This window comes from Lissotriton vulgaris, chromosome 10 (genome assembly GCF_964263255.1).
Source record: "Lissotriton vulgaris chromosome 10, aLisVul1.2, whole genome shotgun sequence".
In the NCBI taxonomy this organism is placed as follows: domain Eukaryota; kingdom Metazoa; phylum Chordata; class Amphibia; order Caudata; family Salamandridae; genus Lissotriton; species Lissotriton vulgaris.
Genome location: NC_141698.1, coordinates 1,128,221,017 through 1,128,248,775, shown reverse-complemented (window position 1 = coordinate 1,128,248,775; position 27,759 = coordinate 1,128,221,017). Strand labels below are relative to the sequence as shown.

At 47.1% G+C, this 27,759-nt stretch overlaps 1 protein-coding gene across 1 annotated transcript in view; it reads left to right on the top strand.

Moving 5' to 3' along the window:
• The first annotated feature begins 568 nt into the window (after positions 1–568).
• LOC147689438 (uncharacterized) overlaps positions 569–27,759 on the top strand; it is a 164,541-nt gene continuing 137,350 nt past the window's right edge. The window contains exons 1-2 of the mRNA XM_086942209.1: positions 569–687; positions 6,333–6,446. Of these exons, the coding sequence (XP_086798335.1) occupies positions 609–687; positions 6,333–6,446 (193 nt within the window). The 5' untranslated portion in view covers positions 569–608. The remainder of the gene's footprint in view (positions 688–6,332; positions 6,447–27,759) is intronic.

The following is a 27,759-nucleotide window of genomic DNA, read 5'->3' as shown; positions in this document are numbered from 1 at the left end:
CCCCAACAACTTAAGAAAGAGCTGTGTGCCAGAACTACACAACACCCCAACAACTTAAGAGAGAGAGCTGTGCGAAAGAGCTACACAACACCCAACAGCTGGAGAAAGTGCTGTGTGCAAGAGCTACTCACCACCCAAACAACTTAAGAAAGAGCTGTGTGCCAGAACTACACAACACCCCAACAACTTAAGAGAGAGAGCTGTGCGAAAGAGCTACACAACACCCAACAGCTGGAGAAAGTGCTGTGTTGCAGAACTACACAACACCCCAACAACTTAAGAGAGAGAGCTGTGTGAAAGAGCTACACAGCACCCGATACTGAAGAGAGAGAGCTGTGTGAAAGAGCTACACAGCACCCGATACTGAAGAGAGAGAGCTGTGTGAAAGAGCTACACAGCACCCGATACTGAAGAGAGAGCTGTGTGCAAAGTAAGTTCAATACTGAGACAGCAGCAGAGCAGAGCAGGATCACACAACACCCAGACCGCTGAGGAGAGAGCTGTGCTCAAGAGCCAAGACCCAGATAACACCCAGCAAGCAGAAGGGCACACCGCAGGGAGTCTGTAACCCCAACTTGTGATCCGCTAAAGGCGTGTGCCAGTCCGCCATGGTGCCAAGGAGGAGAGGGGGCGAGGGGCTCAACCTCTCCGTGGGGTTCCTCAACATTTCCACGGCAAGGATTGCAGGTAAGAGCCTCCAGTCCTCCTCACCTACAGCGCCTAGAAACAGTGAAACTGCGGTATTGAATGCTATGCAAAGGCGGCATTTCTATTTTCTGTTCATGCTACATATCTTGCTCTTCAGTTTATTTCCACATTTAAGTCAAAGTCTCAGTACCACGAGTTTACTCCCAGCGTGTGGGGGTTATACTTCCCCCCTGTTCCTCTGGAGGTGACGGGCAGGAAAAAAGAGGCATTACACCGTCCAGCCTTTAGGGAGGGGGCTGTAGTGTTCTTCCTCCAAGGCCCTGCTTATCAGTGAAGCCAGTGGAGACTCAGTCGATGGAATACGCCTGGTTCACCCCTCTCTAAAGGAGGCAGGCGGCCAGCGGGTTAAACCAAGTCTGTCAAAATTTAAACTGGGCCCTAAACCCTCTCTCGAGCCCCAGACGCTTCGTTGCAGCCTAACCATCCCAGGCAACTAACCAACGAGTTTATGCATGGAATGCTAGTAGTTTTATCAAGATTCAGCAGGCCCCGCATTAAGGGGCAGATTTACAAGGACTGGCGCATCTCAGCATATCAGCAGGGATGATGCACCAGGTAAGATGCGTCACGCAAGTTTACCCTTGCGCCACCACAGATGCGCCGCATTTACAATGCGCAGAGATATCCATTAGGGGTTGATTGGGAGCTCTGTAAATACTTTAAATAAATAAATAAAGTTAAAGGTAAACTTAACTCTGACCCCACACAGCCTCATTTGCAGAGTGTGCAGCTGCCATTTTCATATCAAACACACATTTACACACTTGCCTTTGCAGCTAGCACTCAACGCACTCAGCTAAATAAAACTGTGAGATACAAGCTACCCGGAGACTTCAGCAACCAGCGCCTTAACCCATGGAGCTGCCTCCTTGCCATTGGATTCTGAGACATGCTCAATATATCATTAGGTCAGGACTTGGTTCCCCTTGCTTTTAAGGAGGCAGTGGTCCTCCCCTCTTTAACAAAACGGTGGAGGATTTCCCCAATCTAAAGAACTATCACCCAATCTCCCTTCTCCCTTACCAAGCCAAGATTCTGAAGGACCATATCGCCCAACATCTTGGTTCCTTCCGCTCCTCCTTCAAGGATCCCCATCAGGAGGGCTTTCGACCCACTCACTTTATGGAATCAGTCATACTTTCCGTAGTCAACGACATGCGAGAGGAGGTGGATGAAGGCAAAGCCCAGGCATTGGTCCTCCTGGATCAATTGGTGACCTTCGACACAGTGGATCATGGCATTCTTTGATTGTGTTGATGTCACCAGGGCAGGGCTATGTTCTGGATTGGATAAAGTATTTTTTTATCGGACTGCTCGCAATCGGTCCGTCTGTCCCCTTTCTGCTCATCCAAGGCCAATCTTAGCTGTCGAGTACCACAGGGCTCTCTTTATTTCCCCTTTTATTCAATATTTACATCTGCCCATTGGTAAACTCTCTACAAAGATGGAAAGTAAAAATATGTAACTATGTTGCTGACATGCAGCTATTGGTCAACTTAGAGGACTCTACTGACTCTATAGAATTCTTCTAGGACACTATGATCTTTATCCGGGACTGGATTAACTTCAATCAATTGAAACTGAATTCAGTTAAAACCGAGGTGGTGATGTTCAAAAACAAATTGCATCGCCAGGGCCCTTTTTTTGGCCTCAGGAGCTAGGCCCTCCTCCTATTCCAAAAAAAGTGATCAAGAGCCTCGGCATACTTGCTGAAGAAGATCTCTCAATGAAGCCTCAGATTGGAGCAGTGACTTCCTCCTGCTTCTTTCAGCTCTGCAAATCAGAAAAAATCAGCCAATTTTTCTCGCCCGAGGCCATCATCCAGTTTGTAATTGCACTTATGAAGTCCTGTATCGATTACGCCAACGCTCTTTACTTAGGTCTTCCCAAGGGTTTGAGTCAAAGACTGCAGCTAGTCCAAAATCAAGCAGCCAGATTGGTCTATCACCAACCTAGATACGTCCATATGAAACCTTTGTTAAAGGAATTACACGGCTCCCTGTTGCTCAGAGAACCCTGTTTAAAATGGGATGTATGATCTTCAAAGTCCATCATGGTAAAAGCCCTCCTTTGTGTCTTTTATAACATGGAACTAAATCCCCCGGCACAATCTCAGATCAGCACACCCCAATCTCTTAGGGGTTCCCAAGTTCAATAGGAACAGTCTGGGGGAAACCAAGGGGCATATTATCAAGGCAGGCGAAAACGGCGATAATGGGCTTGATAATATGTTCTATGGAATTCCAATTGAAGCCCATGTTAGATGTCTTCACATTTAATATGGGCTTCAATTGGAATTCCTTGGAGCATATTATCAAGCCCATTATCGCCGTTTTACCGGCAGTTTTCAGCCGCTAAAACGGCGATACTTTTATCGCCTGTCTTGATAATATGCCCCCAAGTTTGCTGTGCTGGCTCCCGGTGTTTGGAACTGCTTCCTGGATAACATAAGATCCGCTACCTCCTACGAGCAGTTCAGAACCCTGCTGGAAACATGGCTTTTCAGACAGGCGTACGACTAACTGCACTGGCATTCTGCTGCTTGTGCTCTCAGCGCCACGAAACCGGTTGTTGAATGTGCGCTTTAGAAATTCCTTGTAACATAGCATAACATATCCTGGATAAAGCAGACAGATGACTAAAACAGAAATCCCAAAAGCTCACCCAGTCTGGTGCTCTGCAGCGGAAAGTTCATGCAGTATTTGGGTATCAGGTGACCCCGCCAGGTTAAAAGCTGACATTACTGGGGTCTTGTAGACTTTAGTGACATGACCGTTCTTTAAACGTGTACCTTTGCTGTGGTGAAGCGTGCTTTTTACTTAAACCTATCACTTGTAAGTGCATGTACCCCACAAGCACAACCACCTGCGCGTACCGTCTGAAGTGCCGTGTGGCCATGAATGGTTGACTGAGGCTGACAGTATCTGCCAGAACCAGCAACACTGCAGGGACAGAATGTTGTCTATTGTCAGACAGAATGAGAAATATTCATTAGAGCAGACATCATGTGGCAGGATGCACACATCACTCATGTCGTGTGACTTTGCAGTGTCAATACTGTGCTGTCTGCTGACTTCTTGGCCATGCCCGTCAATATTACAAGGTCACAATGAGCGCTGGTCACACCTTTCAGTGCTCACTGTTAATCACATGTCACTCACATTGTAGTCATGCTGATGTGTAATATTGTACCAAGTCAGCGGTAAACGTCCCTGGGTGCGGGTCAGACTTCAGGTTTATATTTGTCACATGGACACGTGTACAGCTTGAAATAGAGCACAAACCTCAGGCTGTCTGACACAAGCACAGGCACAATTAGTCTCATGACGAAGAACATGTGCAAACATGGATGGCAAAAGACACGAGAGTGTTTTACCTCTCCTGAGGGAATAACAGAAGTTGTGTTACCTACTGTATAGGCACCACACCCGTGCTTGGTTGCACATAGGATGTTTAGAAGGACCATGACAATGAAAGGTAGTGTCACAGCGCACACAATCCTAATACCAGCACAACTGGTCAAAGAGTGGAGAGTAAAATAGTGTAATTCCTTAAAACTTTAGATCAGATGCTCCAGCCTTCAGCCATCTTGTGGCACGGTCATGGGGAGAGTATTCACCCCGATGAAAGAAGTTCCACACTGCCTCTGGGAAAGGAAGGAAAAATATCTTCATGTGGTCTTCCCCCTGAATATCGAATCAACAACATCGATGGGACAGAATATTGAGGACAAAATATTGAAAATTAAATATCGACAGGTAATTCTAGATTTTCTATCCCGAACTCCACACACATGTGCTCATGCGCTGCATACATCTTCAAGGTACAAAGATGTGGATTTAGGAATAGCAAATCTATACTTCCCTATATGCACTTTCCATTCGATATTCTGTCCTTGATTTGTCGATATTTAGTAGTACAATCATCTCCGTCACCGTCATAGGATGGCACTATGAAAGTATGGGCAATGACAAAACTACAGCCACTAACACCTGGGCAAGCAAATACAACAACTGGCACTTACACGTTCTGAGAGTTAATGTCAGGGGAAAACAAGGCGCATTGGCACTGAGGGGCAGAAATACTCGCACTGGGACCGGGTGACACTCACACAGGAGCAGAGAGACAGTGCCAATGGGGCAAGGAGACTCACTGATATCTGGACAGAGAGATGATGATATTGGGACAGGGGGTACTAAAACAAGGACACAAACACGGACCGTGGTACATACAGACTTAAACACTGGCACAAAGAGACACCGGGCCACAGAAGCACATTCAGTGACACTGGGACAGGGACACAGTCACTGACACTGGCAGGAAAGACACAAACTGAGTGTGAGAGGGAGGTGGGAATAGTACCAGCGAGACACTGACACTGGGTGAGGCTCCAACCACAGAAGGAGGAGGGAGCTCACTGCCAGGCACACCAGCAGACAGCCCAGATGCATTGTGGTAAATGCAGTGCATGACAGCACTCACATCAGTTGAAGTCTATACTATTCGCCACTGTTGGTGCAGTCAGTGCTGGGTATGGGGGTGGCGGCCATGCTGCTCTCAGTTTTCTCAGGTTTAGTACCACTCCCAAGAGCACAGGGTCGTCCTAGAGCTCATCAGCCTAATAACTCAGCAAGGAGCCAATCACAGAAGGAGGAGGGAGCACACTACCTGGCACACCGGGACACAATCAGCCCAGATGCATTGTGGTAAATGCAGTGCATGACAACACTCGCTTCAGTTGAAATGTATGTATGTATGTATTGCGATTTATATAGCGCACGTATCACCCGAAGGCATCAAGGCGCTTGCTTAGGGAACCCGTCCTGGTATTCCCCTGTGAGATACCCCGGCAGGGTATCCGCAAGGTGAAAGCCAGGCATCCCACCGCGAGGGGCCGTTGTGGAGATTAAGCAAGCTATTGCCCAGAGTCGCAGAGTGTGAACCCGTGAATCGAGTAGGCACCGGAGCGAGAATTGTCGAGTCCATGGACATTTTAGGACTCAAGACCCCGCCGAGCCGGGAATTGAACCCTGGTCCCGGGCTGACCTCTGCTTCCAGGTCTGCCTCCTCTAACCAGTGAGCCACACTTCTCCACAAAGACTTCAGTATTCGCCCTTGTTGGTGCAGCCAGTGCTGTGTATCTCTAGACACGTGTTTCAGGATTGTTGTCCTTCTTCAGTAGTGAGTAACAAGTGAAGTTTGGGGGTGCTGGCAGGAGCCCATCTGGGTGAAGGTGGAAAGAACACTGAGAGGGAGACATGGGAAAGGAGGAGACACACACTCTGTCACTGTCACAGAAAGTCATTGAACCGAGGACATATGAACACAGACACTGGCAGGGAGACGCACATACTGACACTAGACAGGGAGGCAGGCTCCATCCCTGGGACAGGAAGTCAAAGACACAGGGCAGGTGCACAGGGGCCTCTTACCCAAGACATATTTACAACTAGGATGAGCACATTTTCAGAAGACATGGCTCTTACTGGGGATTGACCTTTATTCTGTTTGATCATTGGGCCTGTGATTAAAAATGCCACCTCCTGTCACTGCCATCTCTGCACACGTCACCCCTCTCTCTTCCTCTGACATTTGAAACCTCTGACTCTTGTCTCTGTTTCCAGGCTCTTTCCTGCTGGCAGTGACCACTTACAGCTCCACCCGGGTCACACCCCTCATCCCGAGCACCGCCCTGGGAGCCCTGCTCCTCATCTTTGCATCCATCCTGGTCTACACAGGTAAGAGCCGAGGCCCCTCCCAGGGTACAGGTATTTTGGGCAATGTTACTGATGCCATTTCCAAAGTGGACCCTCGGGTGACAGCCAAAGAGCCCTGGATGGTCCCTGGGACCAAGGGAGGTCCACTGAAAACTCAAGAATGTGTAGAGTGGTCCAGCTCGGACATCTCAAAAGTGGATATTTATCAGCGATTATCTTTTGTGGCCTGAGAGAACATCTTATTCTTGGGCCTGTTTTGGTCCCCTGTAATATTCTGTTCCACTTTCACCGTGAGCCTCTCTGCCGGGCAGAGTCGGATTGGGATATAGGCGTAGGAACGGCAAAAAACAAAAGTGGCCCACGGTACCCTTTTTGAAGCATTACTTGGTTAGTATCAGAGGCTAATTTTGTGAGAACATTGTGGTAAATAAAGTCTTTTATAGCTAGTAAAATTGGATAGGAAAAAAAACTCAAGGGGCCTTATTTATGAGGCCTTGCGTCACTTTTACGCAGCCGGAGCGTCGCTTTTAGTGACGCACCAGCCTTGTTGCACCATATTCACAAACTGACGCATCTAGGTAGATAAGTCACTTTGTAAACCCCTGCGCCACATTATGCCTGCGCCAGGTATGTAAGGGCAGATTTACAAGGACTGGCGCATCTCTGCATATCAGCAGGGATGCGCCAGGAAGATGCGTCACACAAGTTTACCCTTGCACCACCACAGATGCGCCGCATTTACAATGCGGCGCATCGTGGCACAATGATAAACAGATGCGTGACGTATCTGATGGCATAAGGGCGGCGCAATGCTGGAATCGTATCACAAGCACGACGCAACTCCAGCAATGCTCAGGGGCTGCCCATACCTAACATGCTACGTCACGCCTTACGCCTGCTTCAGACGCAGGGTTTTGACGCAGCGGCGTCGGAAAAGTAACTCCATGAAATCTTGTAGATTTCACTGCGTCACTTTTCCGAGGCTTTTTCCAACGGAACGCCCATTCTGCATACAATAAACCTGATGCAGGCTTAATGTGGTGCAGGGCTTTACAACGTGACGCATCTCCCTAGATGCGCCACGTTGTAAATTATGAAAAAAGAGAATTTTGCCTATGCCTCCGAATTTTAAATTAAGCACTGATTGATTGCGGATAAACAACACTTTATTAGTTTACCCTGACATTGATTTATGTCTTTGAATCGTTACTTAGTTAAACAATTTTCTGCATTCTACAACAACAGACATTGAATCGCCATCAACTTCATATCTAGCCATCTATGAATCAAAAAACAATTTGTGCATATGTACAGTGCAAGGGTTCAATAGAAAACATTTAAAGAAAAAACATTTAGTCATACATATACAATCTATACATGGACAAAATAAGTCATAAACATAGTGCGAAAAATAAACAATTCACAATAGAAAATCACAATCGTAGGGGGAGCAGGGGGAAGAAGTTTTTTGAAAAGTCAACTCCCAACTCGTGAAACGGATTCAGTCTCTTATTCAGGAGAAAAGCCCATTTTTTGCATAAATGACATTGACCTCTAATGTCAAATAGAGTGCCGACGCGTTTCGAATCCTGTTGCATTATTTACAGGATTCTCATCAGGGCGGTATGATTCTAGTCCATGAGAACTGTTTATGAAAAAAGAAAGGGGGATTTTGTTTAGCGAACTTGGTCCTCTAGCCAATTGTGCTAATAAACAATACACGCATCAGTGTGCGGCATACCTTTTATTTATTGTCCCAAGTGGCTCCTGTTAGAGTGAAGGATCGTCTATGCCAGGCGGGTTTGGGCTGCAACAGAGTGAGATTGGAATGAGAAATTCCTTGTGGTGAGTTAGTACTCACCGAAAGCGGGGTGCGTAGGTTTAAAAGTTACCTTCAGTGTTCGCAACCCTTCGGCTGGTGTGCCGGTGTCAGAAATTAATTCTCATTGCTGGCGTGTTTGTCTCTCTGGGAAAAGGGAGATTGAGAAAAAGGTTGGAATCGATCTCAATAGCTTAGCCATGCACAGAGGCGGTGACGCCTCGCAGGGGAACTTACTTTTGGACGGTTCTGCACGGGCGGGAAAGGTCCTCACCGGTATTGGGAACTGCCTGGTGTCAAATCTGCGGGGCATGGAGGAAAACGGATATCACTATTCTCGTTTCGTTTCTTTAAAAAAAGAGACTGCAGTTAAAAAACGAGTTAAAGTGTGAAGGGGTCTTGGTCTTACCATAAATCGTCGCGGAGGACTCCGCTTGTACATCCTACTTCAAACCGGCATACTCTGTTTTTGGTTGTCCGGAGCAGTGCCGGTTCTCACCAATATGAAACATGTGATGAGCTCTCATCCAATCAGAGCCAGAGTGGTTTCTGATGCCTTATGGGAAATGAAGTCCAGGATTCGGATTTATGCCCGATTAATTTCACTGAGGGTGTTGAGGCCCTTATTCACACTGTCAAATCTTAGAATCAGATATGCCTCCTTGCGTAGTAGCATAGTTTCGACATCTGGATAGCGTTTGGGGTCTATCCAAACCAGTGATGTCCATTTGAAATCATATTCAGTATGATTATTGTTTAGAAAGTGTTCCACCATTGGTGCAGACATGACTTTTCTCTTTATGCGAGAACGGTGTTGTGTTATTCTGGCATTAATGGGTTGATTTGTTTTACCAATGTAAACTCTGTCGCATGGACAAACCACTGCATAGACGATATTTCGGGTTTTACAGTTCGTAAAAGCCTCGTGTTTCCACTTGATGCCATGATTGATGAAAGTATCACCTTCTAATGTTGTGGAACATGATACACAGTTACCACATTTGTGGTGCCCACTTAAAGGTTTCAAATTCCACTGGGCTATAAGGTCACTTTTAGGTGGGGGAATGTAGCTGTCTGCTTTAATCAGTTGTTGTCCAATGCTCGTGTTTTTGCGCATTGCAAAGATGGGTTTAGAAAGAGGGTACTCAAGTGATTCTAGTAAGTGCCAATTCTTTCTAATGATATTTTTTAATTTGTTTGTGTGTTGACCAAATGTTGTCACACACACCAATTTATCCAATTCCTTCTTCTCTTTTACCTGCAGAAGTGTATCTCTCGGGGTAAATTTGGCCCTGTTTTTTGCATGTTTCAGCAGTTTTTTGGGGTACCCTCTTTCAGCCATCTCACTGCAGAATCTTGTTGCGTGTGAATCAAAATCGTTCAAGTTTGTGCAATTGCGTCTGATTCTAAGCAGTTGACCATAAGGTAAGTTGTCCTTTAAGCTTTGTGGATGTGAGCTGGTATAGTGAAGGATTGTATTCCTGTCTGTTTCCTTCTTATGCAAAGAGGTTGTCAACTTAGAATCGCTGGTGCCTACTGTGACGTCAAGGAAAGTCATTTCTTTGGAACTGGAGTTCAACGTGAATTTGATGTCAGGGTGCCTGGAGTTTAGCCATACATAGAATTGGTCAAGTTCCATCTGGCTCCCCTGCCACAGGAGCCAGACGTCATCTATATATCTCAGCCATTGAATGATATGTTCTGAGAAGGGGTTGTCCTTGTAAATAAATCTCTCCTCATATTGTGCCATGTACAGCACCGCCAGCTCCGGCGCATAAGGACAGCCCATGGCTGTCCCCTTGATTTGTATGAAAAAATCACTCTCGAACTTGAAATAATTGCTCCGAAGAGTAATTTCAGCCAATGCTAAAATGAATGAAGAAGGCACCCGGTGGGGTCTTTCTCGTTGTTCTAGATAAAGTTCGATAACCTCAAGTGCCTCATCCTGCGGTATTTGAGTGTACAGCGAAGCGACATCCAATGTCACCATCAAATCAGTCAATTCATTGAATGTGCGCCCCTCAATACGGGTGATGAAGTCTGTGGTGTCCCTCAGGTGCGATTTCACTTGTGCTATACATGGTTTTAAAAAGAAATCAATGTATTTTGATATCGGTTCTAACACAGAATCGCATCCGGACACTATGGGTCTCCCTGGTGGTGCCTTATCATTTTTATGAATCTTAGGTAAAAAGTAGAGGATTGGCGTTCTTGGTGACTTTTTGTTCAAGAATTCATACTCTTTGGACCCTAGATAGCCTTCGTCTAAGGCTGTCTGTGTGATTTTAGCTATTTTGTCCTGAATAGCAAGGACGGGATCTTCTTTTGACGGTCTGTACCACTCCCGATTATTCACATGTAGTTGACCTTCAGTGAGGTACATTGGACGAGGCGGATAAAACCACCGCTCCGCCTTTATCCGCCTGCTTTATAACAATCAATGTGTCAGATTTCAAATCACCAATTGCTTTTTGAATTCCTTTACTGATATTGTTTTTGACAAAGCTACTTTTCTTCTCAAGTTTAGTGAGGGAGGACAGAACCGCTTGTTCAAAAGCAATAATTTGTTTCGGAATGTTTATTGTTGGAGTGAACCTAGATTTGACCCTAAGTCCAGTAGTTTCCTGTGTCGACGTCATTTCGGCCCCAGCGAAGTAAGTTTTCAGCCTAACTTTGCGGCAGAAGTCAAGTGCCTCCAATTTCAGTTTTGTAAAATCTGTTCTTTTGGTCGGAACAAATTTGAGACCCAGGTTCAGAAGCATTTCCTCATCTTTAGATAATTCTTTGTCAGAAAGATTCACTATGGTAGACAAATTTAATTGTTGTAATTTTTGTTGCGAGTGCGCATTTGCCATGGTTGCTTGAAGCGAGGACGTGTTTGGCCGCCCCTGGATAAAAAAGGAGTCGATCCCCTTCCAGCGCCTCGTGTTTTGGAATTGGACTGTCTAGAGTCAGAGGAAGAATCGGATGAAGTAGTGTCAGAGAATGTTATAAATCTATTTCTAGATCTACCTTGAAATGTGTTTAAGGCCCCTCTCGACTCCCCCGAAGTGTAAAAGTCTTCTCTGAGGAAAGGATATACCTGTTCTAGTCGGAATGTTTTGGAGTCTTTATCAAATTGAGCTGATTTGATATTCAAAGTGTAATCTTTGAATGATGCAATTTCCTTTTCTATTTTTTCAAGGAGTGCCTTTGCTTCACTAGTAGTCTGATTGTCATTGATGTTTTTAATTAGATCTTCAATTTCCTTCTCTTCCTGGCTACAGATGCGTTGAGCTGTCTCTATGGTGTGTACCATTAAATCTCTACTGCATTTGGTGTTGATTTGGCTAAAGCCTTTCTTGTAATCTGCATCCTCTGTGAAGATGACAGGAATGTTCTTAACCTGGAGGCCCCAAGGAATAGTACCTGCTTTTAGGTGTTTAAGTAGAAAGTAACCGTGAAGTTCGGTTCTGATGTGCTTCTTCTGAAGCCTAGTCAATTTATCTGCCTCATTTTGTTGTTTGGCTGAGGTGCTAAGAGTAATAGACGAGAATGGCGAGGACTCAATGAGATTTTGGATATGGCTTTCCGTGAAGGACAGCGTATCGTTGTCTGCCATGCTACGCAAGAGTGAAGACCCTTGCAACAGACTTAATGCTGACAAAGATCTGAAGAAGACGCTACTTGCGTCACTCCCAAACCACTCGGGCAGTTGCCCGCTCAGAAAAGCTAAACAAACAGGGGTGGCTGGGCCCAATGGGAGAGAGGGTAGGCAGGGCCACAGTATCGTGAAAAAAGAGAATTTTGCCTATGCCTCCGAATTTTAAATTAAGCACTGATTGATTGCGGATAAACAACACTTTATTAGTTTACCCTAACATTGATTTATGTCTTTGAATCATTACTTAGTTAAACAATTTTCTGCATTCTACAACAACAGACATTGAATCGCCATCAACTTCATATCTAGCCATCTATGAATCAAAAAACAATTTGTGCATATGTACAGTGCAAGGGTTCAATAGAAAACATTTAAAGAAAAAACATTTAGTCATACATATACAATCTATACATGGACAAAATAAGTCATAAACATAGTGCGAAAAATAAACAATTCACAATAGAAAATCACAATCGTAGGGGGAGCAGGGGGAAGAAGTTTTTTGAAAAGTCAACTCCCAACTCGTGAAACGGATTCAGTCTCTTATTCAGGAGAAAAGCAAATTTTTGGCATAAATGACATTGACCTCTAATGTCAAATAGAGTGCCGACGCGTTTCGAATCCTGTTGCGTTATTTACAGGATTCTCATCAGGGCGGTATGATTCTAGTCCATGAGAACTGTTTATGAAAAAAGAAAGGGGGATTTTGTTTAGCGAACTTGGTCCTCTAGCCAATTGTGCTAATAAACAATACACGCATCAGTGTGCGGCATACCTTTTATTTATTGTCCCAAGTGGCTCCTGTTAGAGTGAAGGATCGTCTATGCCAGGCGGGTTTGGGCTGCAACAGAGTGAGATTGGAATGAGAAATTCATTGTGGTGAGTTAGTACTCACCGAAAGCGAAACCGAAACGTTGTAAATTAGGCGCAACGTGGCGCATGGTTTATGCGGCCGAAGCGTCACAGAAGTGACACAACGGCGACGTAAATGTGTCGCATGGGGCTTGTAAATCTGTCCCAATGTATGCAGGGGGGGGCGTTCCGATGCAAGAAAGGGTCATAGAAGTGATGCAGTGAAATCTATAAGATTTCACTGCGCTACCTCTAAGATGCAAATGCATCAATATCTTACGCCTGCCTCACAGCAGGCGTACGACTGACGCAGTCCCTTTCACATGGGGCTTGCCCTATGTGAAAGGACACATAATTGCTAGAGTTACGTCACTTATGTGACACACTCCAGCAATGCGCCACTTTTGCGCCATACAGATACGTCAGAAATACTGATGTATCTGTAACTCCTTGTGACATGATGCGTCATACAGTAAATATGACGCATCAATCATGTTGCAAGGAGGGCGCAATGAAAAGTGACGCATCACTACTTTCACGTAGTGATGCGTCACTTCTCATAAATAAGGCCCTTTAATTCCACTGCATCTCACCCACTGGTCCACTGAAGTCTATCTTTGGGTCCCTGGCCTCCCTTTTTCCTTGCTCAACCTCGCATTACAATAAATAAAAATCCTCCACAGCCTCCGCCTTCCTAGCAATCTGTCACACATCTGCTTCTGCAGCACTGACACTTGCATTCCCCATTAAATCATTTATTTAAAAGGTCGGTTTGAGGGGTGTCCGCAGCGGCTAAAGAAGGAACAAGCATTTGCAAAGCAATAGGTCTCGCATTAGGAAAGTTTGAGCTATTGGTCTTGTAAATGACAAATCTTGTATTTATATGTTGGTTTTGAAAAGAGCTAAATTAATAGCTTTGTTATTTACAATGCCAATAGTTTTAACTTTCGCAAATGTGACACCTATAGCATTTGTAATGCAATATGTGTTGTATTTGCGTGACTTAGATGTATTGATATTACAAATAACAATGGCTTTTATTTTTAATAATTAATACTTAAATAAAAGTTATTGTAATTTATAATAGTAATAGCTTAAACTTCTTTAAATAACTTTTGTGAAGATTGTAGGAGAGTAGGGTCTGCAATCCTATGATCACCCAGATTTTTTGCTTTTGTTTCACTGGTTTACGACTTTCCCTGGCTGTGGGCCGGCCAATCAGACCCACAGCCTAGCTGTTCTCTCACTAAATTGACATGTGTACCTGAGGTGCATTATCCAATTGGGACTGGGCCACCTTATCAGACCCTGTAACTCAGGGCATAGGTGTTCCCAGGGCCTACCAGGGGCTGAAGCATGTATTATGCCACCCCTGGATGGCCATCTAAATCTGACACAACTGGCTGCACGACAGCTGGGGCAAAGTGGTGTACTCACCCTTTGCTTTAGATATAGTATACCTATATCTAACCCTAAAAATGGACACACAGATTCCTATCAGTCACTCCTATGGCAGGCCTTGACAATCCTGAAGGCAGAGTGCTTGGAATCGTGTGAAATGGTGCTCTGGCATGAGCTGAGCCCGTTGGCAGCTTGCGGAACCAAGTCCTAATAGCTGTTCCATGATAACGCATACCATATACTCTTAAGTGCATTATAATCCTCGCGGTTAAATGCTATCTCTGGTATTGCTTTATCAAAACATGTCGAGTAAGGTGTCATACGAATTGGAATACTAACCCCTCGCCAATTCTGGCGACGGGGTTAGCATTCCACCCTTCTAGAGGGACACGACATGTATGTAACTGTGAACCCCGGTTAAAGTTAACTGAAGCCTCAGCTCCACAAAATGGATGCTGCCACCACAGACACGAGTCTGACCTCCTGCTGCTGGGAGTCCTTCCAGCGACGAGAGCTTGGACAAAGGGTTTCCTGTCAGGGGCGGTGCTAGCACCATCCCAGACAGGGTTTTGTGTATCCTGGGTAGGCAGGGCTTTACAGGAAGGTGACTGCAGAGTGGCACCCCGGTGCTCACTACGCATCTGCCGGCTAGAACCAGTTCCAGGGGCACACCAGCCCCTGGCCTGGGGAAAGTCCGGCATGGGAGAGAGGTGTAACCACCCCCCTTCCTGGTCCCACCCCTAGGGCAAGACCTAGTCGCGTACCCACCCCTTTCTTTAGGATAAAGGCAGGATCGGGGACCCTTCTAAATTAGATCATCTTTGAATCCTGAAACTACTTTCTACGAAAGGAACTCAAGACTTCTTCTCAAGATTTCTCCCTTGTGACTAAGGAGTAGTCACCCTGCATCCGCAGGCACCATCTAAGAACTCTGCGGTTTGCTGCACGTCCTTCCTCAGGAATCCGACCGGCCAGCACGATGAGACCCGGCTTCCCTGGCACCTCTGACCTCTACCTACCTCTACAGCTAAGCTGAGAACCGTAGGTGCGACGAGACCTCGAGGGACCGGCCATCATCAGAACTGCACGACTTCTATCCAGCACGACCGCCGAGGGATCCTCTGGTGAGTGCTTTGGGGTCCGAGAAGACCCGACCCTGAGCAGCTCCAGCATCGAAGTCCAGCCTCCCAGCATCTCCACGATCTGCGTGGGGCCCTTCTGCTTTTTGCTGCTCGCTGCGTTGTTCGGCTACTAGCCCGCTGGCTTGTGGCCTTCCTAACGACGCCCGACGACATCACCGCTGCTGGTCTGGTTGCTCCAGACTGGCCCTTGCTCCCTTCCAAAAGAGGAGCACCCCGGACCCTCCTGGTCCACTCCAGACGCCATTTTAGGTCCACCGCGTGGGCTTGAATTTGCCAAGACTTGTTGCCCCAATCCTGGGTCCAGCGACGTCGACAGCATCATTCATCATGGGACAGCTCGCACCTCCATCCTGGTTGCCGACAACGCCTCCTGGTCCGTGAGACTGCAGAGTCCAGCGTCGCCAACTCACCTAGTCGAGGTGACTACCATCCGGTGCCCTCCTGGTGCCACCTGACTACTGGCTAGTAGTCACGAACTTGGTCCCCTCTGCTTTCAGGTGTCATCCATCTTCGATCCAGGCTTGGATCACTCGAACAATCTTCACTGGTCGCCTGCCAGCAACTTCTTTCTTCAGGCTCCTGGTTCGTCAACGAGGATTCCCGACGTCTTTTGAGACATATGCAGCTGCAGCCCCTGGGCTAGGTAACTTCGGCATTTAGGTGCCCCAGCATAGCCACACTATCCAAGGGTCAGGATCCACTGTCGTTTTCGATCTACCTTATCGGGTTCGCCCGAGAACACTAACTTTGTCTTTACTAGCTCCCATAGACTTTGTCCCGCATCCCGCGTGAGAGTGCACACTCTGCACCCGAGTCCCCTAGGCCTCCTACTAGTAATCTGAAGGTTCAGTAACGTAGTCCTAGCGATTCCAAAGCCTATTAGTCCAGTACTTACCTGCTAGTAATTTCGCATTCCACTTCCATAGTATATGGTTTTCCGTGCCCCTCGGGCATTTGTGTAAATTGTGCAACTTAAAGTATTTTCATAAGATTTTTGTTGTGTGCTTAGTACCCTGTCCTCATAAAGAGTACAGGGCTGTTGTGATTCTAATAAATACACTGTTTATTTTCATAACACTTGTGTGGTGTCCTTTCACTTGGTGTTCAAGGGGTATATGTGATGGTATAACAGCTGGCTTAACACGCCCTCTAGAGTTTAGCCCGAAGACTGCTCGTATCCACGCTACTAGGATAGCTGGTCTATAAGGTTGACTTACAACCAATCACCATAAGGGTTGTTTGGACTGATACAAAGTGCTCACTAGAATAGTGAACATTATATATCAGGCCAACTTCTCACATTGGTGAGCAGCGGTTGTGATTTGAGCTTGCTGTTGTTTTACCACACGTATCCTAAGAATATCTTGTGAAAGATCACATAAGTACTCCAGGTACATATAACTTAGCTTAGAATACTCTGAGTTCTACTGAACCAGCTGTTGTAGCTCCTCAAGGCTTAGCACACCTTGGCTACAACTCTTAGCAAGGGATCAGTAGGCAAACATATAGTGTAGGTAGGTGCATCACTTACACCACACTAGAAGCAGCATGTCAGACAAAGGAGGAAACTCTGAGTCTCCCCTTGTGTCAGTCGACCCTCCACAGGTCATGTCCAGATATGCTGCACTTAGCTTCCAGGAGATGAGACAAATCTGTACATCCAGGAAGCTAAAACAGGGTGCAAACCCTACCATTCCTTTTCTGATTGGTCTCTTAGAGACTTATGATGCTAGGAGGGCTGGTAACACAGAACCTTCTCATCCAGATGGGAACATTCCTCCCCTAGAGGGAACCACAGGTGACCCTGACCTTATCCATCTCTCTGCAGAAGGTGAAGAGGAGGATGAGGATCTAGAGCCATCTGAGGATGAGGCAGACAAAGGTCCAGAAGTAGTTAGTCAGCTAACTAGGGACAACTTAAGCAGGCATGAGAATGGTACTAGGAGACCCCTGGGACCCCTCTCAGGCCAGCTTAACATTGGGAATGGACGAGTTAGGTCTCTATCCAGAGGCTCTAACAGATCCATTCAAACCAATGGCTCTCAGGCCTCTTCTCAAAAAGGGATGACATCCCCTCAGAGGAGAGTGTATGAAGCTAAAGTGAGGGAAGTCAATCTGAGGATTGAAAGGGAAGAACTTGCCCTGGCCAAAGAGAGACTTGCCTTTGCTAGAGAGCAAAAGTTAAGTGGGTTAGATCTCACTGGTGGCAGCATTCCCCCAAGGGAAAACAGGAGTTTAAACACTAGACACCTGAGTAAGATAGTGCCCCCCTTTAAGCAAGGGGATGATATCCACAAATGGATAACTGCTTTGGAGAGGGCTTGCACTGTACAGTGTGTCCCCCAGAGTCAGTGGGCAGCTATCTTGTTGCTCTCCTTTGAAGGTAAAGGTAGAGATAAGCTCCTCACTACTAGAGCTGAGGATGCTAACAATTACCAAGTCCTGAAGAATACACTGATTGGTGGGTTTGGCCTAACCACTGAGCAGTACAGGTTGCTGTTCAGGGATACCCAGAAAACTCAGTCTCAGGATTGGTCTGATTTTGTAGATTGTGCCACTAAGGCTTTGGAGGGCTGGTTGCTGGGCAGTAAGGTTACTGATTACACAGGATTGTATAGTTTGATCATGAGAGAACAGATTTTAAACAATTGTCAGAACCAGTTGTTGCATCAGCATCTTGTTGATTCAGATCTGACCTCTCCCCAAGAATTGGGAAAGAAGGCAGACAGATGGGTCAGAACAAGAGTTAAGCAGAACCAGGGCCAGAACCAGGGTGGTCAGAAGAAAGCAGACCAGAAGGGTAAAGATTCTAAAGGTGAACAAAATGACCAGAAGTCTTCGACAGGTCCCCAACAACCCAAAGAGGGTGGGGGTCAGGCTTCCCAGAAAAAGAAGAATCAAGAAGGCCAGTCAAAAAGGTGGTGCCAGTACTGTAAAAGTAAAACTCACTGGTTTAGTGAGTGCACCAAGAAAGGAGGGCAGACTACTGCTACTGCAGCCCCTAAGGCACCTGTGCCCCCTAGTACAGCCAGCAGTAGTAGTGCACCTCCCAAGGGATTAGTTGGGTTAACCTTGGGTTCCGAGGGGTATGACAACTTAGTTGGCACACTCACTCAGGCTGTCCTTGTCTGTACAGGGGATGTGGATATATCCCCTGATGTCAGTCCCAATACTTTGGCCAAATACAGGCAGACACCTTTGATAAATGGAAAAATGGCTCAGGCCTATAGGGACACTTGTGCCAGTGTCACAATGGTGACACCTAACTTTGTGGACCCTGGACAGATCATGCCAGGTACAGATTTCCTGGGGACCAATGCAAGCAATGTCACTACCAGTCATAGTATGGCAATTGTTGCTTTCTCCTGGGGAGGGGTAAATGGCCAAAAGAAGGTTGTAGTTAGTTCAGACCTCCCAGTGGATTGTTTGTTGGGCAATGATTTGGAGTCATCACAATGGTCAGAAGTGGAGCATAGGACTCACATGGAGATGTTAGGCTTGCCAGCACATGTGCTTGCTGTGACTAGGTCACAGGCCAGAAGATGCCCCACTGAACAGGTGCTGGATCCTGGAACAATGGACCAGACACCTTCCAAGAAGAAGAGCAGTAGGGTTAAGGCATTGCCTTCCCCCTTGCCCCAGATTGAGAATCAAGTCTCAGAGGAGGCTGACCTACAGGAATTGAGGGAAACTGAGCCTAAAGAATTTGAACTTGATCAAGTTGAATTTCTGGGCTCAGGGGGACCCTCAAGAGAAGACCTGGGGAAGGAACAATTAGACTGCCCTTCCCTTGAACCCCTCAGACAGCAGGCTGCTGCTGAGGCTGCTGGGAACGCCACAGGTACCCACAAGGTATACTGGGAGGATGGACTCCTGTACACTGAGGCAAGAGACCCCAAGCCTGGCATGACCAGGAGGCTGGTTATCCCCTTGTCTCAGAGAGGTTTCCTTCTTACCTTGGCCCATGAGATTCCCTTAGCAGGTCACTTAGGCCAGACAAAGACTTGGGGCAGACTTGTCTCACACTTTCACTGGCCTCACATGAATGAGGATACCAAGGAGTTTTGTCGCTCCTGTGTCACTTGCCAAGCCAGTGGTAAGTCAGGTGGCACAACAAAGGCCCCCCTTATACCAATGCCTGTGGTGGGGGTGCCCTTTGAAAGAGTGGGGATTGACATTGTTGGTCCAATGGAACCCCAGACAGCATCAGGGCACATGTTTATACTGGTGGTAGTGGATCATGCCACCAGGTATCCTGAAGCTATTCCCCTTAGGACCACTACAGCACCTGTTGTGGCAAGATCCCTAGTTGGAGTGTTCTCCAGAGTGGGCTTCCCTAAGGAGGTTGTCTCTGACAGAGGTGCAAACTTCAAGCTACTTAACTGCTATGTGGAAGGAATGTGGTGTCAACTACAAGTTCACTACACCCTATCATCCACAATGCAATGGGCTTGTTGAAAGGTTCAACAGGACCCTAAAAGGGATGATTCATGGACTACCTGAAAAGCTCAGGCGTAGATGGGATGTCCTGATTCCCTGCCTTTTGTTTGCTTACAGAGAGGTCCCACAGAAGGGGGTTGGCTTCAGCCCTTTTGAACTTCTGATGGGCATCCTGTGAGAGGACCCCTGTGTTTGGTTAAGGAAGGATGGGAGAGACCTCTCAAAAAGCCTACAACCAGCATAGTGGACTATGTACTTGGTCTCCGCTCCAGGATGGATAAGTATATGGAAAAGGCATCTGAAAACCTTAAGGCCAGCCAAGAACTCCAAAAAGCTTGGCATGACCAAAAGGTTGTCCTGACTGTGTATCAGCCTGGACAGAAGGTGTGGGTGCTGGAGCCAGTGGCCCCAGCAGCACTCAAAGACAAATGGTCTGGGCCCCACACAATTCTTGAGCAAAAGGGAGAGGTCATCACCTACCTGGTGGACCTTGGAACTCCCAGGAGCCCCCACAGGGTGCTCCATGTTAACAGGCTCAAAGCATATGTCGACAGGAAGGACATGAGCTTGCTCATGGCCATAGATGAGGGACAGGAGCAGGAGAGTGACCCTCTCCCAGACCTGCTCACTCAGAATCCTGATGATGGATCAGTAGATGGTGTTGTCTTTTGTGGCAGCCTCTCTGAACATCAACATAAGGATTGCAAACAAGTTCTTCAATCCTTCAGGCATATGTTCTCTCTAACACCCAGTCAGACCAATTGGTGTACCCATGAGGTTGACACTGGTGACAGCTTGCCAGTCAAGAGTAAAATCTACAGGCAGCCTGATCATGTTAGAGACTGCATCAAAACAGAAGTGCAGAAAATGTTGGAGTTGGGAGTCATTGAACCCTCAGGTAGCCCTTGGGCTAGTCCAGTAGTTCTAGTGCCAAAGCCTCACACCCAGGGTGGTAAGAGAGAGATGAGGTTTTGCGTAGACTACAGGGGTCTCAATGCAGTCACTAAGACTGATGCCCACCCAATACCAAGGGCAGATGAACTTATAGATAGATTGGCTTCTGCCAACTACTTAAGTACATTTGACCTGACAGCTGGGTATTGGCAAATCAGGTTAGCTGAGGATGCCAAGCCCAAGACAGCATTTTCTACCCCTGGTGGGCATTACCAATTTGTGGTAATGCCCTTTGGTTTGAAAAATGCACCTGCCACCTTCCAAAGGTTGGTGAATCATGTTCTCACTGGGCTGGATGACTTCTGTGCAGCATATCTTGATGATATTGCTGTCTTTAGCTCCACCTGGGAGGATCACCTGGTCCACCTGAGGAAAGTGTTAGAGGCACTGCAAGCAGCAGGTCTCACTATCAAGGCCACCAAGTGCCAGATAGGGCAGACACAGGTTGTATACTTGGGCCCCCTTGTAGGTGGAGGCCAAGTTCAACCACTGGAGAGCAAAATACAGTCAATCAGGGACTGGGCTCCTCCAACCACCCAGACTCAGGTTCGAGCTTTCTTGGGCCTGACTGGTTACTACAGAAAGTTTGTCAGGAATTATGGATCAATTGTGACTCCACTCAATGAACTGACAAGTAAGAAAATGCCAAAGAAAGTTTAGTGGACAGCAGGCTGTCAAAAAGCATTCGATGACCTAAAGCAGGCCATGTGCCCAGCACCTATCCTCAAGAGTCCAGACTACTCCAAACCATTCATTGTCCAAACAGATGCTTCTGAGTTGGGTGTGGGAGCTGTTCTATCTCAACTGAATTTTGATGGTCAAGACCAACCCATTGCTTTTATAAGCAGAAGGCTGACCCCCAGAGAGAAAAATTGGTCAGCTTTTGAGAGGGAGGCCTTTGCTGTTGTTTGGGCCCTGAAGAAATTGAGGCCATACTTGTTTGGCACTCATTTCAAGATTGATTCAGACCGACCATAAGCCCCTCTTATGGCTAAATCAGATGAAGGGTGAAAACCCCAAACTGCTTAGGTGGTCTATTTCCCTACAGGGGATGGATTTTACAGTGGAGCATAGACCTGGCACTGATCATGGCAATGCAGATGGGCTCTCCAGGTATTTCCACTTAGAGCAAGAAGACTCACCTGGTCAAGGTTAGTTTATTGTCCCAAAGTTTGGGGGGGGGGGTCATGTAGGAGAGTAGGGTCTGCAATCCTATGATCACCCAGATTTTTTGCTTTTGTTTCACTGGTTTACGACTTTCCCTGGCTGTGGGCCTGCCAATCAGACCCACAGCCTAGCTATCCTCTCACTAAATTGACATGTGTACCTGAGGTGCATTATCCAATTGGGACTGGGCCACCTTATCAGACCCTGTAACTCAGGGCATAGGTGTACCCAGGGCCTACCAGGGGCTGAAGCATGTATTATGCCACCCCTGGATGGCCATCTAAATCTGACACAACTGGCTGCACGACAGCTGGGGCAAGGTGGTGTACTCACCCTTTGCTTTAGATATAGTATACCTATATCTAACCCTAAAAATGGACACACAGATTCCTATCAGTCACTCCTATGGCAGGCCTTGACAATCCTGAAGGCAGAGTGCTTGGAATCGTGTGAAATGGTGCTCTGGCATGAGCTGAGCCCGTTGGCAGCTTGCGGAACCAAGTCCTAATAGCTGTTCCATGATAACGCATACCATATACTCTTAAGTGCATTATAATCCTCGCGGTTAAATGCTATCTCTGGTATTGCTTTATCAAAACATGTCGAGTAGGGTGTCAAACGAATTGGAATACTAACCCCTCGCCAATTCTGGCGATGGGGTTAGCATTCCACCCTTCTAGAGGGACACGACATGTATGTAACTGTGAACCCCGGTTAAAGTTAACTGAAGCCTCAGCTCCACAAAATGGATGCTGCCACCACAGACACGAGTCTGACCTCCTGCTGCTGGGAGTCCTTCCAGCGAGGAGAGCTTGGACAAAGGGTTTCCTGTCAGGGGCGGTGCTAGCACCATCCTAGACAGGGTTTTGTGTATCCTGGGTAGGCAGGGCTTTACAGGAAGGTGACTGCAGAGTGGCACCCCGGTGCTCACTACGCATCTGCCGGCTAGAACCAGTTCCAGGGGTACACCAGCCCCTGGCCTGGGGAAAGTCCGGCATGAGAGAGGGGTGTAACCACCCCCCTTCCTGGTCCCACCCCTAGGGCAGGACCTAGTCGCGTACCCACCCCTTTCTTTAGGATAAAGGCAGGAGCGGAGACCCTTCCAAATTAGATCATCTTTGAATCCTGAAACTACTTTCTACGAAAGGAACTCAAGACTTCTTCTCAAGATTTCTCCCTTGTGACTAAGGAGTAGTCACCCTGCATCCGCAGGCACCATCTAAGAACTCTGCGGTTTGCTGCACGTCCTTCCTCAGGAATCCGACCGACCAGCACGACGAGACCCGGCTTCCCTGGCACCTCTGACCTCTACCTACCTCTACAGCTAAGCTGAGAACCGTAGGTGCGACGAGACCTCGAGGGACCGGCCATCATCAGAACTGCACGACTTCTATCCAGCACGACCGCCGAGGGATCCTCTGGTGAGTGCTTTGGGGTCCGAGAAGCCCCGACCCTGAGCAGCTCCAGCACCGAAGTCCAGCCTCCCAGCATCTCCACGATCTGCGTGGGGCCCCTCTACTTTTTGCTGCTCACCGCGTTGTTTGGCTACTAGCCCGCTGACTTGTGGCCTTCCTAACGACGCCCGACGACATCACCGCTGCTGGTCTGGTTGCTCCAGACTGGCCCTTGCTCCCTTCCAAAAGAGGAGCCCCCCGGACCCTCCTGGTCCACTCCAGACGCCATTTTAGGTCCACCGCGTGGGCTTGAATTTGCCAAGACTTGTTGCCCCAATCCTGGGTCCAGCGACGTCGACAGCATCATCCATCGTGGGACAGCTCGCACCTCCATCCTGGTCGCCGACAACGCCTCCTGGTCCGTGAGACTGCAGAGTCCAGCGTCGCCCACTCACCTAGTCGAGGTGACTACCATCCGGTGCCCTCCTGGTGCCACCTGACTACTGGCTAGTAGTCACGAACTTGGTCCCCTCTGCTTTCAGGTGTCATCCATCTTCGATCCAGGCTTGGATCACTCAAACAATCTTCACTGGTCGCCTGCCAGCAACTTCTTTCTTCAGGCTCCTGGTTCGTCAACGAGGATTCCCGACGTCTTTTGAGACATATGCAGCTGCAGCCCCTGGGCTAGGTAACTTTGGCATTTCGGTGCCCCAGCTTAGCCTCACTATCTAAGGGTCAGGATCCACTGTCGTTTTCGATCTACCTTATCGGGTTCGCCCGAGAACACTAACTTTGTCTTTACTAGCTCCCATAGACTTTGTCCTGCATCCCGCGTGAGAGTGCACACTCTGCACCCGAGTCCCCTAGGCCTCCTACTAGTAATCTGAAGGTTCAGTAACGTAGTCCTAGCGATTCCAAAGCCTATTAGTCCAGTACTTACCTGCTAGTAATTTCGCATTCCACTTCCATAGTATATGGTTTTCCGTGCCCCTCGGGCATTTGTGTAAATTGTGCAACTTAAAGTATTTTCATAAGAGTTTTGTTGTGTGCTTAGTACCCTGTCCTCATAAAGAGTACAGGGCTGTTGTGATTCTAATAAATACACTGTTTATTTTCATAACACTTGTGTGGTGTCCTTTCACTTGGTGTTCAAGGGGTATATGTGATGGTATAACAGCTGGCTTAACACGCCCTCTAGAGTTTAGCCCGAAGACTGCTCGTATCCACGCTACTAGGATAGCTGGTCTATAAGGTTGACTTACAAACAATCACCATAAGGGTTGTTTGGACTGATACAAAGTGCTCACTAGAATAGTGAACATTATATATCAGGCCAACTTCTCACAAAGATTATGTTCAGTGTATTTTATTGTGACGAAAATCCAAGAACAGAAGTGAAATAATAACATCTTCTTGTGACATTTGTAATAAAGCTTGATACATTGAGAGAACATATTTGAACCAGTTGTTGTTGAATGGTTGCACAGATTGATGCTGTGGTGGCGCTGAGTGATGTTGTGGTGGCGCTGAGTGATGTTGTGGTGGCGACGAGTGATGCTGTGGCGTTCATTGATGCTGTGGTAGCGCAGAGTGATGTTGTGGTGGTGCTGAGTGATGCTGTGGTGATGCGATAGATAGAGGGAGGGCGATAGATAGAGTGAGGCCGATAGATAGAGTGAGGGCGATAGATAGATAGAGTGAGGGCGATAGAGTGAGGGCGATAGATAGATAGAGTGAGGGCGATAGAGTGAGGGCGATAGAGTGAGGGCGATAGATAGAGTGAGGGCGATAGATAGAGTGAGGGTGATAGATAGAGTGAGGGCGATAGATAGAGTGAGGGCGATAAATTGATAGAGTGAGGGCGATAGATAGAGTGAGAGCGATTGATAGATAGAGTGAGGGAGATAGATAGAGTGAGGGAGATAGATAGAGTGAGGGCGATAGATAGAGTGAGGGCGATAGATAGATATAGTGAGTGCGATAGATAGAGTGAGGGCGATAGATAGATAGAGTGAGGGCGATAAATAGATAGAGTGAGGGCAATAGATAGAGAGAGGGCAATGGATAGAGAGAGGGCGATAGATAGAGAGAGGGCGATAGATAGAGTGAGGGCGATAGATAGAGTGATGGCGATAGATAGAGTGAGGCCGATAGATAGATAGAGTGAAGGCGATAGATAGATAGAGTGAGGGCGATAGATAGAGTGAGGGCGATAGATAGAGTGAGGGCGATAGATAGATAGAGTGAGGGAGATAGATAGAGTGAGGGAGATAGATAGAGTGAGGGCGATAGATAGAGTGAGGGCGATAGATAGATATAGTGAGTGCGATAGATAGACAGAGTGAGGGCGATAGACAGAGTGAGGGCGATAGACAGAGTGAGGGCGATAGATAGAGGGAGGGCGATAGATAGAGTGAGGGCGATCGATAGATAAATAGATAGATATAGTGAGGGTGATAGATAGATAGATATAGTGAGGGGGATAGATAGACAGATAGAGTGAGGGCGATAGATAGAATGAGGGCGATAGATAGAGTGAGGGCGATAGATAGATAGAGTGAGGGAGATAGATAGAGTGAGGGAGATAGATAGAGTGAGGGCGATAGATAGAGTGAGGGCGATAGATAGAGTGAGGCCGATAGATAGATATAGTGAGTGCGATAGATAGACTGAGTGAGGGCAAGAGACAGAGTGAGGGCGATAAATAGAGTGAGGGTGATAGATAGAGTGAGGGCGATAGATAGAGTGAGGGCGATAAATAGATAGAGTGAGGGCGATAGATAGATAGAGTGAGGGCGATAAATAGACAGATGAGGGCGATAGATAGAGAGAGGGCGATAGATAGAGTGAGGGCGATAGATAGAGTGATGGCAATAGATAGAGTGAGGGCGATAGATAGATAGAGTGAAGGCGATAGATAGATAGAGTGAGGGCGATAGATAGATAGAGTGAGGGCGATAGATAGAGTGAGGGTGATAGATAGATAGAGTGAGGGAGATAGATAGAGTGAGGGAGATAGATAGAGTGAGGGCGATAGATAGAGTGAGGGCGATAGATAGAGTGAGGGCGATAGATAGATATAGTGAGTGCGATAGACAGACAGAGTGAGGGCGATAGACAGAGTGAGGGCGATAGATAGAGGGAGGGCGATAGATAGAGTGAGGGCGATCGATAGATAAATAGATAGATATAGTGAGGGTGATAGATAGATAGATATAGAGAGGGCGATAGATAGACAGATAGAGTGAGGGCGATAGATAGAGTGAGGGCGATAGATAGATATAGTGAGTGCGATATATAGACAGAGTGAGGGCGATAGACAGAGTGAGGGGGATAGATAGAGTGAGGGCGATCGATAGATAGATAGATATAGTGAGGGCGATAGATAGATAGATATAGTGAGGGCGATAGATAGACAGATAGAGTGAGGGCGATAGATAGACAGACAGACCGATAGATAGAGTGAGGGCGATAGATAGAGAGAGGGCGTTAGATAGATAGATAGATAGATAGATAGATAGATAGATAGATAGATAGATAGATAGATAGATAGGCAGAATGAGGGCAATAGATAGAGTAATGGCGATAGATAGAAAGATAGATAGATAGGAGTGAGTGAGATAGATAGAAAGATATATAGATAGATAGATTATTATTATTATTATTATTATATTTGAGTTTGTAAAGCGCACAGATACCCTAGGGTTTCCCGGCGCTAACAGAGAAAAAGAGGCAGGGAGACAAAGGTGGGAGACAATTAGACAGAGAAAAGCCAGGTTTTCAGGCCTTTCCTGAATTTCAGGTAGCAAGATTCAAAGCGCAAAGAGATGGGGAGTGTGTTCCAGAGTGATGGCGCCAGATAAGAAAAGGAGCGACCACCAGCTCTGGTGCGTTTGAAACGGGGCACGGAGAAGGTGCCAAGAGAGGAGGATCTGAGGGTACGAACTGGACAGTACGGGTGAACTAGACTGGAGAGGTAGGGGGGGGGAGTTGCCTGTTTTAATCCGGTGCATATAGCAGAGGGCTTTGAATTTTGCTCTTGATTCGATGCGCAGCCAGTGAAGGCTGCGCAGGGAAACAGTGGCAGAGGCAGTTCTAGGCAGGTTGCAGAGCAGTCGAGCTGCCATGTTTTGCACCACCTGTAGTTTACGTATAACCTCCTTGCTAGCCCCAAGGAGGAGTACGTTGCCGTAATCTAACCTGGAGGTTACTAAAGCCTGGACCACAGTTCTTTGGGTGTCTGGCGGAAGCATCCATGCTATTTTTCTCAGCCACCGCATGATATTAGTACAGGTGGCTGAGACTTTCACAACATACTGCTTCATGGACAGTTGGTTATCAAATGTAACTCCCAGGTTGCGAGCCTTGGTGGATGGAATCGGCAGGGGACCCATTTGCTGAGGCCAGTGCTTAGGGCCCCAGAGAGAGGTGTCAGGACCGAATAAAAGGAGTTCGGTTTTGTCGCCGTTTAGTTTTAATTTGTTGGTCTGCATCCAGTTGGCAATATTAGTGAGCCCAGATC